Source organism: Ambystoma mexicanum, chromosome 2p (genome assembly GCF_040938575.1).
Source record: "Ambystoma mexicanum isolate Mex_15411 chromosome 2p, UKY_AmexF1_1, whole genome shotgun sequence".
In the NCBI taxonomy this organism is placed as follows: Eukaryota; Metazoa; Chordata; class Amphibia; order Caudata; family Ambystomatidae; genus Ambystoma; species Ambystoma mexicanum.
The window spans coordinates 147,709,157-147,724,604 of record NC_090923.1 but is presented as its reverse complement, the minus strand read 5'-3'; the positions used below and the strand labels follow the sequence as shown (position 1 = coordinate 147,724,604).

Below are 15,448 nucleotides of genomic sequence, written 5' to 3'. Positions count from 1 at the left end.
TGTGAAATGCCATGCAACTGTCCGACTGTGTGCTGGTAGGTGCCTGTGGCCAGGAAGTGGAGTACAGACACCACCTTCAGTAGGGGTGGGATGGCGGTTGGGCTATCTATCATGCTGACAAGGTCAGCGTGTGTCATGTTGACAATGGCGGTTATGGTGTCCCGGTCCAAATGGTAGAGGGTGTGGATCTGCTCATCTGTGAGGTTGAACGGATTAGCTCGGAGGCGTGGGATTGCGGGCTGCCTGCGTGGTGGTAGTGGCTGTGCTGGTGGGGCTTGCTGGCCATGCCTTGCCCTCCTCCTCCTCCTCCTCCTCCTGCGTCTCCTCTGTGCGGCCGGTTGTTGTAGTAGTTGGTGTTCGTCTTCTTCTTGAAGTTGGAGTACTTGCAGTGCAATCAGGTCCCCCAGGCCCAACATCGCTAGTCCTGCCGGTAGCATTCTGGAGTGGGTGTGGTTGGGGGAGGGGGTTGGGTGTGCAATTTATGTGTTTTCAGGCTGTATAGCCTTCACCTGTGGTGATTCATTCCACCTGTGTCAGCTGCAATGCCTTTCGTGCGAGCACGTCCCGCACACGACGCTGCAATTCGACGCATGGCATCTTGCATTTACATTCATGTTCTTAATCCCGATGGCAGTGAAATATTGGTTTATATGTTGATTCTGCTATGGTCCCATTGTTGCACATACTATATTTGCATTCGCGAGCAGACTTGTGAAGGGTCAGTGGAATGTAGTGCTCGATCAACGGTGGACCCTCATGCAGCACTGTACCGACGTTCACCGACGGGCGGGGAGTCCCATTAGTGATTGAGGCCAGTTACCATTTTCACACACAGCCGCACTACATAGATGTATTTGTGAATACAAGCGTTCACAGATGCCTCTCGACGTGATGTTGCAAATTAGGAATTCGAAGGACAGCGCTTTCGGTTTTCAACTAGCGGCGTGGAGACGCCCACAGGTCTGACTGGAAATATAACGTTCTATTGTTGAATGTCCTTGGGACAGGGCCCATGACGAGAATGCAATGATTGATATGATTTGAATGGGATGCGCTATAGCGTAGTGGACGATAAGGCAGGACGTTCCCAAATACATGTAACTTCACTACACAAGGGATCCGGGCAGGAGCACAGTGGATTTTGAAGACTGCATTACGCACAGACTCAATGGAAATTTCGAATGTTATGTGAGTAAATATTCAGGCGTTTTCATACCGGGATGAGGGAATGATGAATGGATGCATGGACAGATGATTTAATTGGGAGTCTGCCATGTACATGGCTATTTGGAGTCTATCCCCTTCCCCTGCGCTATGTGATGCAAGGCTGCCATAGTGGGACCATCGTCTGTCTGCCCTTGTTGGACCCTCCCTGTCTCGACGCGCCTTCAATCACTTGTGTCTATGCACGTTGATAATCCCATCTGATGGATCCTGTTCTGACAGGCGCATGCACACAGACACTCGTTTGTAATAGTGTATTCACCTCGATTTATGTCGTTATGATTCGCAAGTGATTTTTGGGTGCAATTGATCCTTATGAGTGGGCTAGCATGCATATGGTTGTAGGTTTGGTGTGTTGAATGAAGTGAGTAATACATATGAAGTTCGGATGCCCATACTATTATTTTTTCATTTGGGTGACAGGTATCTCCTCCCCTTCTGCCGCTGCCATCTGTACGCCACTCCTGCAGATGGCTTCTACAGTCGACACCTGCAGCTTCGAGTTAATCAGTGGAGCACCATTACGATCTTATGGGACGATCGGCAATGGGCCACATGCCCTTACGCAGTACTAGTGGCTAGGAGCAGCATACCTACCTTCCAGCTGGACTAGTGCCTACTTCATGGGACGGCCCTGCGTTCCTAGGCGCTTCCATGTTGCCTTTTTGGACGTTGATGTAGCCCCTGTGTACCATGAAGGTACAGGGCGTCACACAAGGGGAAGCTGGTCATTTATTGCGGATGCAGCCCACAGTAATGATGATCATTTGGGAGTTTATGTTCAAATGGCTGTATGGGCTTGGTGATTTTGATGTGCATTAAATTTATATTCAGATATTAACCGTGTAGCGTTATTCTTTGCTAGTAATGTGGCATATTCCGATTTGTGGCGCGATGTATTGTGAGGTGATCTGCATTGGGTTCCGGCTTCTGGGTACAGTTGTGTGGTACGTGCTTATGCTGATGGTTGGTTTGACTACTGGCAAGTGTACAGGGCTGGTGCAGTCTCCCTCAGGTTACTGCTTTGAATGTTGATTTACACTGGTGGCAAGCGATGGGGGACTGTTGTTGTTTTGTCTCATGGGATTTTCAGTTCATTTTGGTGTACTTGCACCTTCAGATGCCTGTGCTGCATCAGTACGGCAATGGTGTCTTGCCAAATGTGGATGGCCACTCACAGGGCACTTGGGGCCCCTGCATGCATTTGTTCGTTGGCATGCATGGGTGACTTGTACATTTCACTGGTTGCATGGTGTGACTACATTGCGCCTACGAGGAGTTGTGCAATGTGGCCAGGGAGTGGAGTACAGGCACTCAGTACGGCCATTTACGGTTGGTTCGCGATGCCGTAGTTCTCGCCATGGCAGAATGGTACTTTCCGCCATGCTTGATGGCGTTAAGTGAATGTCCGCTGGGGTCAGCATTCGCGTACCGTTGCGCCATGGCGGAAATTGCGGTTTTGCAAGGCGCGCGTGCGCGTACTTGGTGCAGTTAGCGTTGGCGTTCACTACGGTGTCGCTAATGGCATCGTACTTTACGGTGACGGGTCATGATCGCAACGGGCGGTATTCGATGGCGGTATTACATTTCCGCCATCGTTTTTCGTATTCCGCCAGGGTCGTAATGAGGGCCTAAGTCTTGAAAAGCTTCTATTTTCCCACCAGGCTGGAACAGCGGATTAAAGCGTGATTTGGCTTTCAGTTTGCTTTTCATGAGCCAGTCCGTCTCTATGTTGAGTATTTCTAAGGAGATATCTGGAATACCTTCCTCAGTATTTCCCATGGATTCAGGTTCAGCCAAATCTAATAGAGCGTCAAGATCCTCTATGATTACTGCTGTTTTGCCTTGATGAATTTCTTTGGGTTTGCTTTTGGGTGGATTCAAAAAGAAAAAATATTTAAATCTAATTTTGCGCATATATTTGAAGAAGTCGATCCTGGTTTCTGCATAGTCATATAAGGAAGTTGGACAAAAGTTAAACCCATACTGTAAGACTTTAATTTGGTCCGCATTGAGAGTATAGTTTGACAGATTAATAATGCTGTTGTCAGTATTAGTGATGTTCTTGATTTTGGTGTTTTCTTGCCAGAGCGCGTTCTTGGATTCCCATCTGACTCAGTGCTGCTTGCTCCTTTGTCCCCTCCTTGTTTTCTTTTTCCTCCTCGTCCTTGTGCTTTTCCACGTCCTTTGCCTGTATATTTTTTTGGGTTGCTGCGACCATCTAGCCCGAGCATCCTCATTTCCTCTAAAAAATTGGGGGTTTTTGGAGCATTTTCATTTTCGTTTTCACTGGTGGATATTTCTGATTCTGATGTTGTGGCTGGCTATGCTTTCATTGCTTTGATTAGTTTTACTGGACAAGTTTTTTCTCAAGTGGTCGAATTGGCGAGCAAAGGTGTAAACTCTTCCCTTCTCATAATCGTCTTTGTCGTGAAGGAATTTTCTTTGTTTTCATTGTTTAATTTCTTCCTCATAGGTCTTAAGACCCACTTCAATGTTAGTTCTTAAATATTGCCCTCTTCGCTTGCTGGTATTTGGGACAATTGCTCGTTAATTTCTTCCATTTTCGTTAGTTTTTTCTCTGTCTTTACGTGCATACTTGATCAAAGTATTCAAAAACTGTCCTGAGCATGTATTCGTCGAATCGCCCCACTCACTTAACATTTCCAGGTCTTGTTCGTCGAAGGATGGCGAGATTAAAATTCTGAGGCCACGTGGCATTCTTCCAATATCCAAATAATTTTGAAGGGAATGTTCCTCCCACATTTGCTTACTTCTTTTTTCTGAAGTTTCTCCAATGTCTTTAGTAGGCTAATTTCATTGTTATCCACAGTACTGGTCTCCACTGTATTGGATATAGGTGTACTTGCGTGCAATGTTTCACAAAATAAAGTCTGTGCTTGTTCACATCGTGCCTTTTCTCTGTCAGACTGTGATGCCATTTTTTTTAATGTTTAGGAAAATGCACTGGAATGGGCCGCCTTGGTGAACTTAAGTCCAGTCAGTATTGACCAGACCAACTTGAAGGATGAACAGCAAGGTTCAGGCGTTCGCTAAACACTGCTAAATACACATTGCATTAATGTGTGATTTTCCACAGAAGCGCGTACGGACGTGAATGCAAAGATAGGCAGTGTATAAAGTATACATCAGTGAGTAATTTTCTTGGTGTTATTGTACAAATGAAGAAAATAAATAAAATGTGTTTTGTGAATTGATGAAAATGTCAGGTTGTAATTGTAGGCTGTTGCTGTTGTAAATTCTATGTAAACCTTCCCTGGGAAAAATGTATGTGAAAAGTGCTGAAACACTTTTTCTATCTATTATTAGAACACTAACCTCCTTAACTTCCATCCCGGAGGTGAGAGGGGAGTCCGGTGAGAACCCCAGGGACCTGGAAAGGAAAGAAGAAAGGGGGTGCTGTGCCACACCCTCCGACCCAAAGATGGAAGGGGAGGATGGAGTGCCCACTCCCAAAAGAAGGAAGAATAGGGGGTGCCATGGCATACCCCCAACCAAGAGATGGAAGGTGAGACAGGAGTGCCCACTCCCTGATGAAGGAAATCACGCGTAATGAAACCCCACTCTGCCCTGCTCTTTCCCAAAAAAGAGTCATGTAAGAATGGGGGGGGCATGTGGGGTGCATTTAAAGCCCCAGACAGAAGTCCCTTTCACATGAATAGCAAGATTTTAAACACTCAAACAAAAATGGCTTGGCCTTTGTTTTGGTTTTGCCAGCAAAATTAAAGAGTCATGTGGAAAGGGAGCTACCTGTCATTACCAATGGATAAGCAGCATTTAATTTACAAAAGGACAAACCAAAAATCCCTGTCACAAGGAAAACAGGATTTTTAAACATTGAAAACAAAAACGGCCTGCACAGGTGTGTGCAAATAAAGGCAGTTTTAAAAAGTGAAACAAATATCACTGCGTAACGAAAAATGTCAGGAAAACAAAAGTTGATGTGCGGGTTGACCAAAAGCAATATATATTATGTTTCACCTACAAACCTCCAGTGACATTTGAGGTGCCACTTTGTATTCATGGAAAATATCAACCCCAGGCAAACCCTTTTGCTGGCTGTGGAAAAAGAAAACTTCAAAAGGAAATCTACCCCTCCCAGCCTCGATGTCACATCTCACATCTAATGAGCAACCACAAAAATATTTCCTTCTAAAGGTGTAAAAATTCAGTGTTCTTCAGACCTGCTGGCTCCGAATGCATTGACTTCAAGAAAAGGTACCCTTGCTGGAGCATGACTAATATGTTTGAAAATGGGGGTACCCACTTCAAAGAACAAGCTTCCAACACAAAGGAGACTGACAAAAAGAAATTCTGGGTGCAGGCTGACCCAGTGAAAACAAATGGCCAGAAAGCAGGAGCAGTGCCATTTGTCTCACATGCAGATTCACAATTAAGTTAAAAGGACTACTATCATTTAGGCCTTTTTCTCAGCAACCCTAAGGCGGATTGGTTTCATTTGTGTGCCATTCTTTATGTAATTTCCAGGCAATTTGGGGGATATAGAATTCCTATACCTGTGACTCGGGGAACTTTAATGGCCAGACTAGGTTTCTGGCTGATCAGAACATGATCCAAATGTGGGAGTCGATGAGTGGGTGGAAAATTAAACTAGGGATATGCTTAATAACTTACATATTCATAACTTGTGCTTTTTATGGAAACAGCAGAAATGTGCCACATGTTGTGCTACATGGTATGGATTTGGTGGTTGGCTTATCTAATGCTCCATGATTAGCTGAATCAAAAACTATGTTTAGTATGGAAGTTGCTAGTAGAATTATGAAGTTGTAATACATACCTAGTTGTTGCCAAAAGTTTGAAAGGAGAACAAACAGCGATTACACATAGGAATTGCCATATGTTGCTCCAGACCTCTAAAACAATCCTGACTTGGAGGCTGGGTTTGGGAGGAGAGAGAAGGGTAACGGTCCAATCCCAGTGGCAGGGATTATTGCAGGGTACTTCCCCAAGATTATAAAATTGGTGGTGTCATCACTGCTATATAAGGGGGACTGCACTACGACAGGGGACACACACAAGAACAGACAGACAGAAAGACAGGATAGAGAGGAGATAGACAATCAGAAAGGCTGCTGAAACTTACTATCTGACATTTGTAAGGAGACACCAGAGGAGATTGCTGAGAGTGCATTTGTGTGGCGCTGCCTATTCATAGGAAGGCCTCAAAGCTGACTCCGTCCTATGGTGGAGAGCGGGAGGCCATCTTTGAGAGTGGAGTGACCAGGCCCCTGCCCTATCTTTCTAGAGTGTCCTGAGATGCAGCTTGATTTCCTGAACCTTAAACAGAGGCTTGCTATGTAAGTAGAACAGCTCTCCAACCTCGATTCCAACGCCCTCTGTGTCCTCATCTTACTTGATCTCTCTTCTGCCTTTCACACGGTCAACCATGCCATCCTGCTCAACCGTCTCCGTGATAACCTGGGTATCAAGGATCAGGACCTGGCTTAGCTGACCTCCTTCCTCTCCGATCGACCCTCCCAGGTCCAACTTGGGTCCTTCCTCTCCTCTATCTCTATCTCTACCTGTGGTGTACCCCAGGGGTGTAACCTCTCTCCCTGGCTGTTCAACTAATACCTGGTACTTCTTGCCCACCTCATTGCTGCTCTTTTCCCCAACTTTCAGTGCTATGTGGATGACACTCAACTCATTTTCAGGCTCCCTTCCGCCACCTCTTCTCCTTCTCGCATCTCTGACTGTCTATCCGCCATCCAGGAATGGTATGCCTCCAATGAACTCTGCCTTAATGCCAGTAAGACAGAGATTCTCCTCTTCAGCACACCTGCTGCTTCCTTTCCTGTCACTCTCTGGCCGGCCTCTCTTGGCCCGCTTTCTGCTCTCACCTGTGAGGCTAAAAACCTCGGGGAAATCTTCGACTCCACACTTTCCTTCTCTCCTAACATCTCTGACGTCTCTAAGAAGTCACACTACCATCTGCACCTCCTCCAAGGTATTCTTCCTTTCCTCTCCTTCCCCCAGAAGTTCACTGTCTCCAGAGCTCTGGCTCTCTCTAGGCTGGACTACTGCAACAGCCTCTTTCTAAATCTTCCTACCTCTACTCTCTGCCCTCTGCAACTCATCCAGAATAGGACTGTGAGACTTGTCCTTGGCCTCAAGCCCAGGGATTGTATCACTCCAGGACTGGAATCTCTGCACTGGCTCCCAGTGGCTGTGAGGATTAAGTTCAAAACCCTCTGCATTGTCCACAAGGCCTTCTGGGGCCTGGGACCTCTATACCTTCAACTCTCTCTTCCTAAATATCTTCCTTCTCAAGCTCTTTGCTCTTGCACCTCCAACTCCCTCAGGGTCAGTCGCTTCTCCAAGCAGCAAGTTGGTAGTAGATCTCTTTCTCCCTGCTGGGGCCTCCCTCTGGAACAGCATCCCTGCCTCTCTGAAACTCGAGGAGAACCATCTCTGGTTCCGGAAGCACCTCAAGACCTTCCTCTTTGCTTCTGCTTTCTCTCCCCCTCTCCCCTGCCGATCTCCTGGATGAATCTGAAACTGCACTGGTTACCTGGTTACCCTCTGATCTCGGACCCAGGTCCCCTCCCCAACAGTTGCACACCTGCACTGCCCCCCTGGCAACCATTGCACTCTGGGACTGTTCTGCATCCCTACAGCTTCTACTAGCACTTGACACCTGTTGTCTGCACTTACACTTCCACTCGCCACCAGCTGGCTGCACTTTTATTTATTGTCTTTATTTATTTTACTGTTATGCTATGTACTGAACTGCCACCCCCTTTTCTCCACACTTTCTCCTTCCCCCATCCCATGCACTTGCACGATCTCAATGTCACCTGGCCTAGTAGGATCGTTGTCTCTGTCTTCCCTCTGTTTCCCCTCCCTTGCCTCAACGTGCCTTGAAACACTTGTGTATAGGCACGTTATAAATGTCATATCATATATCATATCATAACTGAGCCCTGGGAAACCAAAAGGTCGGGGAGTCTGCTTGCCTTGAATTATTTCTCCTTATAGTGGGAAGGAGGTGGGAAGGGGGCAAACCTGTGTAGATACTTACCCTATTTAACCAAAAATATGAATTTAATTAATTCCCCATTTGGCAGAAGACTACAGGGTAAAATATGAAATTAACAAAGCTCCCTTCCCAGTGTGTGCTGAAAACTATAGCCTATAAATTAATTGGGTAATCTCTGTTGTCCAGCTGGCCCGACATCTTTAAGGAAGAAGGGTGTATTTATTTTTAAATTAGTCCAACCTCTTTATCCAGCTTCCCGACACAGGAATTTCAGTAAGGGGGTCTAAAATCAAAAATTTCCCAAATCATTCCAATTTTTCTGTCTGACTTCCCAACATAGACCAAAGCAAGGGGGGGTCTGAAAAACAATCCGATAAATCGCCCTGTGTTTATTTTAATCCAAATGTTTAGAAAAAATCATCATTACCAATCCTGAAATCCTACTGCTAGCCTTTTAAGCCTGCAGGTAAATCAAAATCGCACAACATTATATGATATTTTTTTTTTTTATTTTATTGAAACTTCAGCCTGATAGACTCAATGCGAGCATCGAGGCCTCAAGCTTTTGTTACAAGTTGTTGATCATCAATGTTGACAAAAAAATCCATGTTCATAAAAAAAGGGTGTTATACGCCCAAGTAGGTATATATATCACTAGACAATCACAGTTTGTCAAGTCGTAGTGAATCTAAAAAGTTAACTACAGCACAACTCAATTTAGTGCAGTGACCAGCACTGGCGTAAGTCCACCAATCTTGATTTCCTTCTGCTGCAGGTATAAATTCACTTAGATGCTGTGTCCAGTGTGCCACAAGCTGCTCGCACTTTGTTAGCAGGTGTTCGGTTGTTTCTGTATCGCTATTACAGAAGCGACACATATTATCTTTTCCTTCGTTGATGTGTCGTTGCCGCAGCATCTCTTTTGTTTTGAGCACGTTTAAGCGAAGTCTCAAGAATTGGGTCCTGTGATGACGAGAGGGACAGTTTGTCAAATACATGCTTGGCACGTTCAATTTATAGGCACTAGGTCCGGAGTCTAAAGTAGTCAGCATTTGGTGACGACGGTCAGTGTTCTGAATCCAGCACCAGAGTTCGAACTTCTTTTTTGTTACTTGGGGGCGCAAGATCAAGTCATTCAAATTTAGATCGCCAGCTGTTAGAGTTGAGATCATCATCTCTTTTCACTCTTCTAGTAACTTCGATGAACTCTGGCCTGGTTGTGTGCAAAAGATTTGAAAAACTGGTGTCACTGGAGTCAGACACATCTTGCGCAAAGCCATTAGTGATTTCCACAGAACACAAGTGTGGAGCTAGTTCAAGGACAGTTCGTATCTAATTTGGATCATCGAAATGTATGAAGGTAACCTCAGAACTCGCCGCCAAAAAAGGCCTTCCATCTTCTGCCAAAATGAGGTGTCGATATTCCATGCGGCTTCTGATCCAAAGGTAATTGCTGGAACAACCTTTAAAGCATAGAAGGTTAGAACTGGAGTGAGGGTGAATTTGCCGTAATTTCTGTTCAGCAGCCTCGCTTGGATGGTAAGTTGTGTCATTCTGTTTTCTATGTCAAGTTTCCAGTGGTGTTCATGTAGGCACTTGTTAAAGGTGATTCCTAAGTAGCGAATAGAGTTGACGATCCCGAGAGCTTTCCCATCGACTTTCCATGAGAAAGCTTTTTGTTTTTTGGGATCCCGTTCCCGTTCGCCAATTATGATAACCTTTGACTTGTTGAAGTTTAGTGTCAGGTCATTGATACTTAAATATTCTTGTAAATTTGCTAACTGTCGCTGGAGACCAATTTGGGTACGGTCCAGGAGCACCACGTCATCGGCATAGATTATGCAACCGATTTCGTTCTGGTTGACTTTGGGAGGAAAGCATCTTAGATTTTTCCTGAAATCTGGTAGATCACAAATGAAAATTTTAAACAGATCAGCTGCCAACGGACACCATTGTTTTACTCCTTTGGTTGTGGGTATTTGGTTTGATAAAGTGCCATGATGTTTCAGCCTGATGCGAATAGCAGTTTGGGAATAAAAAGCTTTTATAGGGTCGATTAAATTGCAGGGGCAATTCCAGTTATTCCATTTTTGCCACAATTTATCTCGGTTAATGCTGTCAAAGGCGCCTTTCAGGTCGATGAAGGCCAAGTAGAGATGGGTCTTGGACTTGAGAGTTTCTAGCTTTAGTATGTTTAATAATAGGAGATTTACTTCCACACCCACACCTTTAGTGAAGCCAGTTTGTCTGATGTCAAAGATGTGGTTAGACACAGACCATGTTGCTAGTTTTTCACACAGAAATGAGGCAAAGATTTTTCCAATTGTGTCCAACAGGGCAATTGGGCGATAGTTGGCAGGGTCAGCCCGATTGCCCTTTTTGTATATTGGCACAATAATCGCTTCACGCAAGAATCTGGGATCGATTTCGATGCAGATAGTCGCAGGAACAGCATTTCAATAAACATTGCCCACTGATCAACATTTTCCTTGTATGATAATTGCCTTGGTTATTGATCAATGTAATTATTTTGTGAAGTGAAATTTGCAGAAAGTGAAGAATTGTGATTGTGTTCTTTGCAACTCACTTTGGTGATTTATTTATGCTGAGTGAAGTTGATTGTATTGTGCCATGGATAAAGTGGTGTTTGACATTTTCGGGCTAATTTCTATTACTTTTAACTTAAAAAATACCAATATATTTCCCATACACCGACCTGGTTCTTGGCTCATTGTTAGCTCAGGGAAGAAGGATCCAATGGGAATTATATCTGTCTGAGAAAGGGCTAACTAAAATAATATGTTGAACACTTTGTTGTATAACCACTTGAGTGGGAAAGGAGGGAACTCCCCGTTTTGAGGGTGGCTTCTCAATAAACCATTACATGAGAAAAGATAGAATACCTCTGAGGAGGTGCAGCTGGTAATGGGACATATTGAAGATGTCCGAGATGTGAGAAGAGAAGGAGAGAGTGGAGTAAAAAATGACCCCCAACATTTTAGCCTCTATAGCAGGTGAGGGTGCAGGGCCAAGGAAGGCCAGCCAGTGGGACATTGGGAAAGCGAAGGCAGGTGTCCCAATAAGGACGATCTCTGTCTTACTGGTATTGAGGCAGAGATCATTATTATTGAATTTCTTCAGTAGTTTGCCCAGGAAAAGGGTGATAGAAATCGGGTTATAGTTTGCTGGGATAGAAGGGTCAGCAGAGGGTTTGTGAGCAGAGGGTGATCAAGAGAGTGCTTGAGAGAAGTGGGGAAAACTCCAGTGGCGAAAGAGAGGTTGCAGATGTCGGCCAAGGCTGGAGCCAGAGAATAAATGTTGTCTTTGACGGTTTTAGGAGGGCATGGGTCAACCTGTTTGGAGGAGGCTTTCATGGACCAGACTTGTCTAGAGACCTCCTCAGGTGTGACAGGGGAGAGGGAGGAGAGAAGAGAGGGGGCAGCCGAGGGGGGCCCTAGAGATGTGGGTGCAAGCGAAGGTGCAGTTAGATAGAGGACAGGATGTTCTGTGTTTTGGCAGTGAAATGAGGAGCCAGGGACGAGCAAAGGTCATAGGTGGGTGCAGTAGAAGAAGAGGCTGCAGTAGGATTGGTCAGTTCCTTGCAGACTTTGAAGAGTTAAGCCGTGTTGTTAGATGCCACTGAGATACGGACTTGAATATAGACAATTTTCTTGGAGCAGATGCAGAGTCTATATTGCCTTTGAAGAAGGCGGCAGGCCAGTTTGTCAGATGGTACACCTGAAGATCCCCATTTCAGTTCGGCTGCTCAGCACTTTCGTTTAAGGGTAGCCAGCTTGTAGCAGGAATTGCACTTTTGGGAAGGCTTAAGACTGACACTCATGACAGGGAAAAGAATTTCAAGAGTGTTGGAGATGGAGAGGTGAAAGTTTGAGAGGGCTGTGTCTGGGTGAGAGTCAGCCGCAGGATTAGAAGAAGATTAGTTGGAGGCAAAGGCAGCCATTGTCACTCTTTCCATGGGTTGGATGACCTTGAAAGCAGGAGGGAGTAAAAGGTGTGCCAGTGCTAGAGGAGGATAGAGCTTCATGTGGGAAGAGAGAAGAGAATGATCAGTCCCGGAGAGTGAGGTAGTGAGAGGGATGTCAGTGGAGATAAAACCCTTTACGGTGTGGCCAGCGGTGTGCGCCTGGCCAGAAGGTAGAATGGAGAGACAATGAGAGTCGCATAGGTTGCGGAAAGGACCTGAGAAGTCCAGGGAATCAACACAGACGTTAAGATCCCCCACAAGGAGGAATTGGGAGGAGGAGGAAAGGAGAGAAGAGGCCAGGTGAGCCCATTCAGAGAGGAAGAGGGTGGGCTGGCCCGGCGACCGTTAGAAAGTGGCCAGAGTAAGAGAGGAGACAGGAGAAAGAGAAAGTAGACCTGAGTGGGAATGCTGGAAACAGGGATCGACACAGGAAAGATCAGGGCTACTCCTTCTCCTGGCCTGTTGGGCCTGGGCACAGAGGGATCTTGTTCGCTATAGGGAGAAGTGTGTCAAAACTCATGACAGAGCTGTCCTTGAACCATGTCTCAGTAAGGGCTAGGACATCGAGTTTCAGGATTTCAAGGAGGTGGTAGATATCAGAGAAGTGCTTGGCAGCAGAGCGAGAGTAAAGCGTGGCAACATGGAGCAGATTGCTGTTTTTGAAAGACTTACGAAGGAGGGTACGGGGAATAGTGGTCCCCCCCAATGAGCCAGGAGTGTGCCTGAGAGATAGAGGTAGGAAGGGACAGATTAGCCGAGGCTGACAAGAATGTTGCTGAGGGGAGTGTAAGAAAGGGAGCCAGGAAAGTAGTAGATGGCAAGGGAGCCAGTGTAGGAGGGACCACAGGGGGCAAGGGAGCCCCAGATGCAGCAGCAGTGGGTGGCAAGGGGACCAGAGATGTGGAGGCTGACAATGTTTTCAGAGCAGTTTGAGTAGGCAAGAGAGCCTGAACAGTTGCAAGCGGCAAGGGAGCAGTTGTGAGAGAGGTGCTGAGGTTAGAAGGAGGCAAGGTAGCCAGGTGGGCATAGCTAGTAAGAGAGACCAGTCGGTTATAGAAACAGATGGCAAGGGAGCCCGTGTGGAGGAAAGTTGATAAGGCAAGGAAGAAGCCTATCAAAAAGTAAGAAGTTGGGCTGAGGCCCTTTTACCAGGATGGTACCATTTCGATAGACATTTATGGTGACCCTGGAGGAGGCGATTATGGCAAGAAGGACTTACTAGCGTGTGCCACCATTAATGTGTGAGGATCAGGAAGGAGAGGGCAGAGCGACCATATGAAGAGTCCATAGGTCAGGAGAAGGAACAACAAAGAGGATGTCGGTGAGAGTCTCTCTGGCAGAAGCACTGACATAGGTGTCAGCGATAGGCAGGCCTTGGTTGAGCCCAGTGGGTCCTTCTTGAGTTTCTTCCTTCCAGACTTAGTGAGAGGAGAAGGATAGGGAATAGAGAAGCAGTTAGAGAAGATAGGAGAGATAGAAAGTGTCATAGTGAGGGGCACAGAATGTGATATACTTAAACCAGGCAGAGCAGCTGAGGTACATGGGAGGAAGTAGGCAAGGAGGGAGCAGTTGCACAAGGAGAGACAACAGGACTGGGAAGAAACAGTGGGGACTGAAGAGGGTGAGGGAACAGAAAATAAACCAGAACAGTGTCCTGTAGAAATTATCCTTTTGTGCATTTAAAAAATCCGTACATTACCCATTAACAGCATCACTTTAATGTTGGAAATGGATTCAAAAAATTATATTAAAAAAAAACATGTTTTGCCATTGGTAGGGAGGTATTGCTGCAGAAATAGTACTCCATCAGTGGTAAACTCTGAATTGGTCTGATTTCCAGCAGAACAGCCAGAATAGGGTGGTGATTTCCTCAAGCAGAATATCTTTCCGAAAATGTGCCCAACCCCAAATGACCCGTGCGTTGAGAGTCTTCCTTGCTCAAGAACACCTGGCTAGTACAGTATGCAGTATTCTGGCATTTTGCCAGGGCAAGGCCAACATTTGCTTAAGATAAGGCCGCCCCTGACCTTGTCTTTTGCTGTCACACCAGTCGTCAATGAGTAACCGTGCCTATCGAAACTGGAATGTTTCCACCAGGGCCGTCCGAAATGCCAAGTCTGCCGAGTGGACAGAGAGCAAAGGAATGGAACAAGGCAATTGGCGCGCGATGAGAGGAGTGTAGTTCATACGTCATGCAGACCACGGAAATGTTACTCTCGGGCGCAGGGGCAGGAGAGAGCAGATTCACATATTTCAAATGACACTGAGGGTGGACTGCTAAAGATAGATGTCAGAGCCTGCTTGGAGTGTTTAGCCCAATGCACCAGCCGTATCATAGTGACTCATCAAAACTGAGGCCACAAACTAGGAGTTTGTGAAAGTCAGTAGTCCAGCTGCAAACTCGCATGTTCAGACACATTCATATAGCCACCCCAAAATGTATTTTTAGTTTTGGCTGTTTAGTGGTGCTTCTGCACCACCTATTAACTGAAACTATTGCATTGGAGAAAGGCAAGGAAGAAATAGCATGTACGCAGCTTCTTGTTCTTTGATTATTTACCCTCCCGTTGACTGTCCTTGGCCAATATAATCCCATTGACTCTCCCTAGTCGTGCCACTCTCTATGGCCACTCCCACCTGCTCACTGACCATCCCCACGAAAAACATATCGTCTGTTCAAGCGATCTCATCAAGTAATTACGTCAGCCAGCCAGTGTTTTGCAAGTCGCTGGCTTAACTGTAGTTGTAAATGTACTCCTGGTGTAATAAAAATGTCTTAACCAAGTGTGCCTTCAGCCACTTGATTTAAAAACAGTATGTTTGTCCTTGCATCTGTTCCTTGCATTCATTAAAGTTCTGTTAGAAACAAGCATTGGCAAACAAAACAATTTTGGCTTGTGTAGAGGTATTAGAAAGATTCTCAAGGCAATAATATGCCCAGATAGCCACATCATTTTCCAACTCTTGCCATGTTATTTCCAGATGGTACCATTATGGCAGTGCCTGACCATCTCATTCCTACAATAAGCCAACATGGTTAGCTTTGTCAGTGCTTGTTTCAGAAACTTTCCAGTTGATTCCCTCATCTCCAGTACTTCTAGTCCTACTCTTCCTCGTCACAGTCCTTAGTATATGAGGCGATTCACCTCACAATATGCATAATCCCAATTCATTATTTTTCTTCCCTTACCCATGTTCCCCTGGGTTAGGTTCTC

At 45.7% G+C, this 15,448-nt stretch overlaps 1 protein-coding gene across 2 annotated transcripts in view; it reads left to right on the top strand.

Moving 5' to 3' along the window:
- The window catches only part of ALDH1L1 (aldehyde dehydrogenase 1 family member L1), a 685,374-nt gene that overhangs the window by 125,102 nt on the left and 544,824 nt on the right, over positions 1 to 15,448 (top strand). Inside the window, exons 3-4 of one of the 2 annotated variants that reach the window (XM_069643393.1) lie at positions 4,183 to 4,376; positions 4,555 to 4,753. In XM_069643393.1, the coding sequence (XP_069499494.1) occupies positions 4,747 to 4,753 (7 nt within the window). In that variant the 5' untranslated portion in view covers positions 4,183 to 4,376; positions 4,555 to 4,746. Of the gene's footprint in view, positions 1 to 3,993; positions 4,377 to 4,554; positions 4,754 to 15,448 lie in introns of those variants that run through there. The other variant, XM_069643394.1, reaches the window with a different exon arrangement.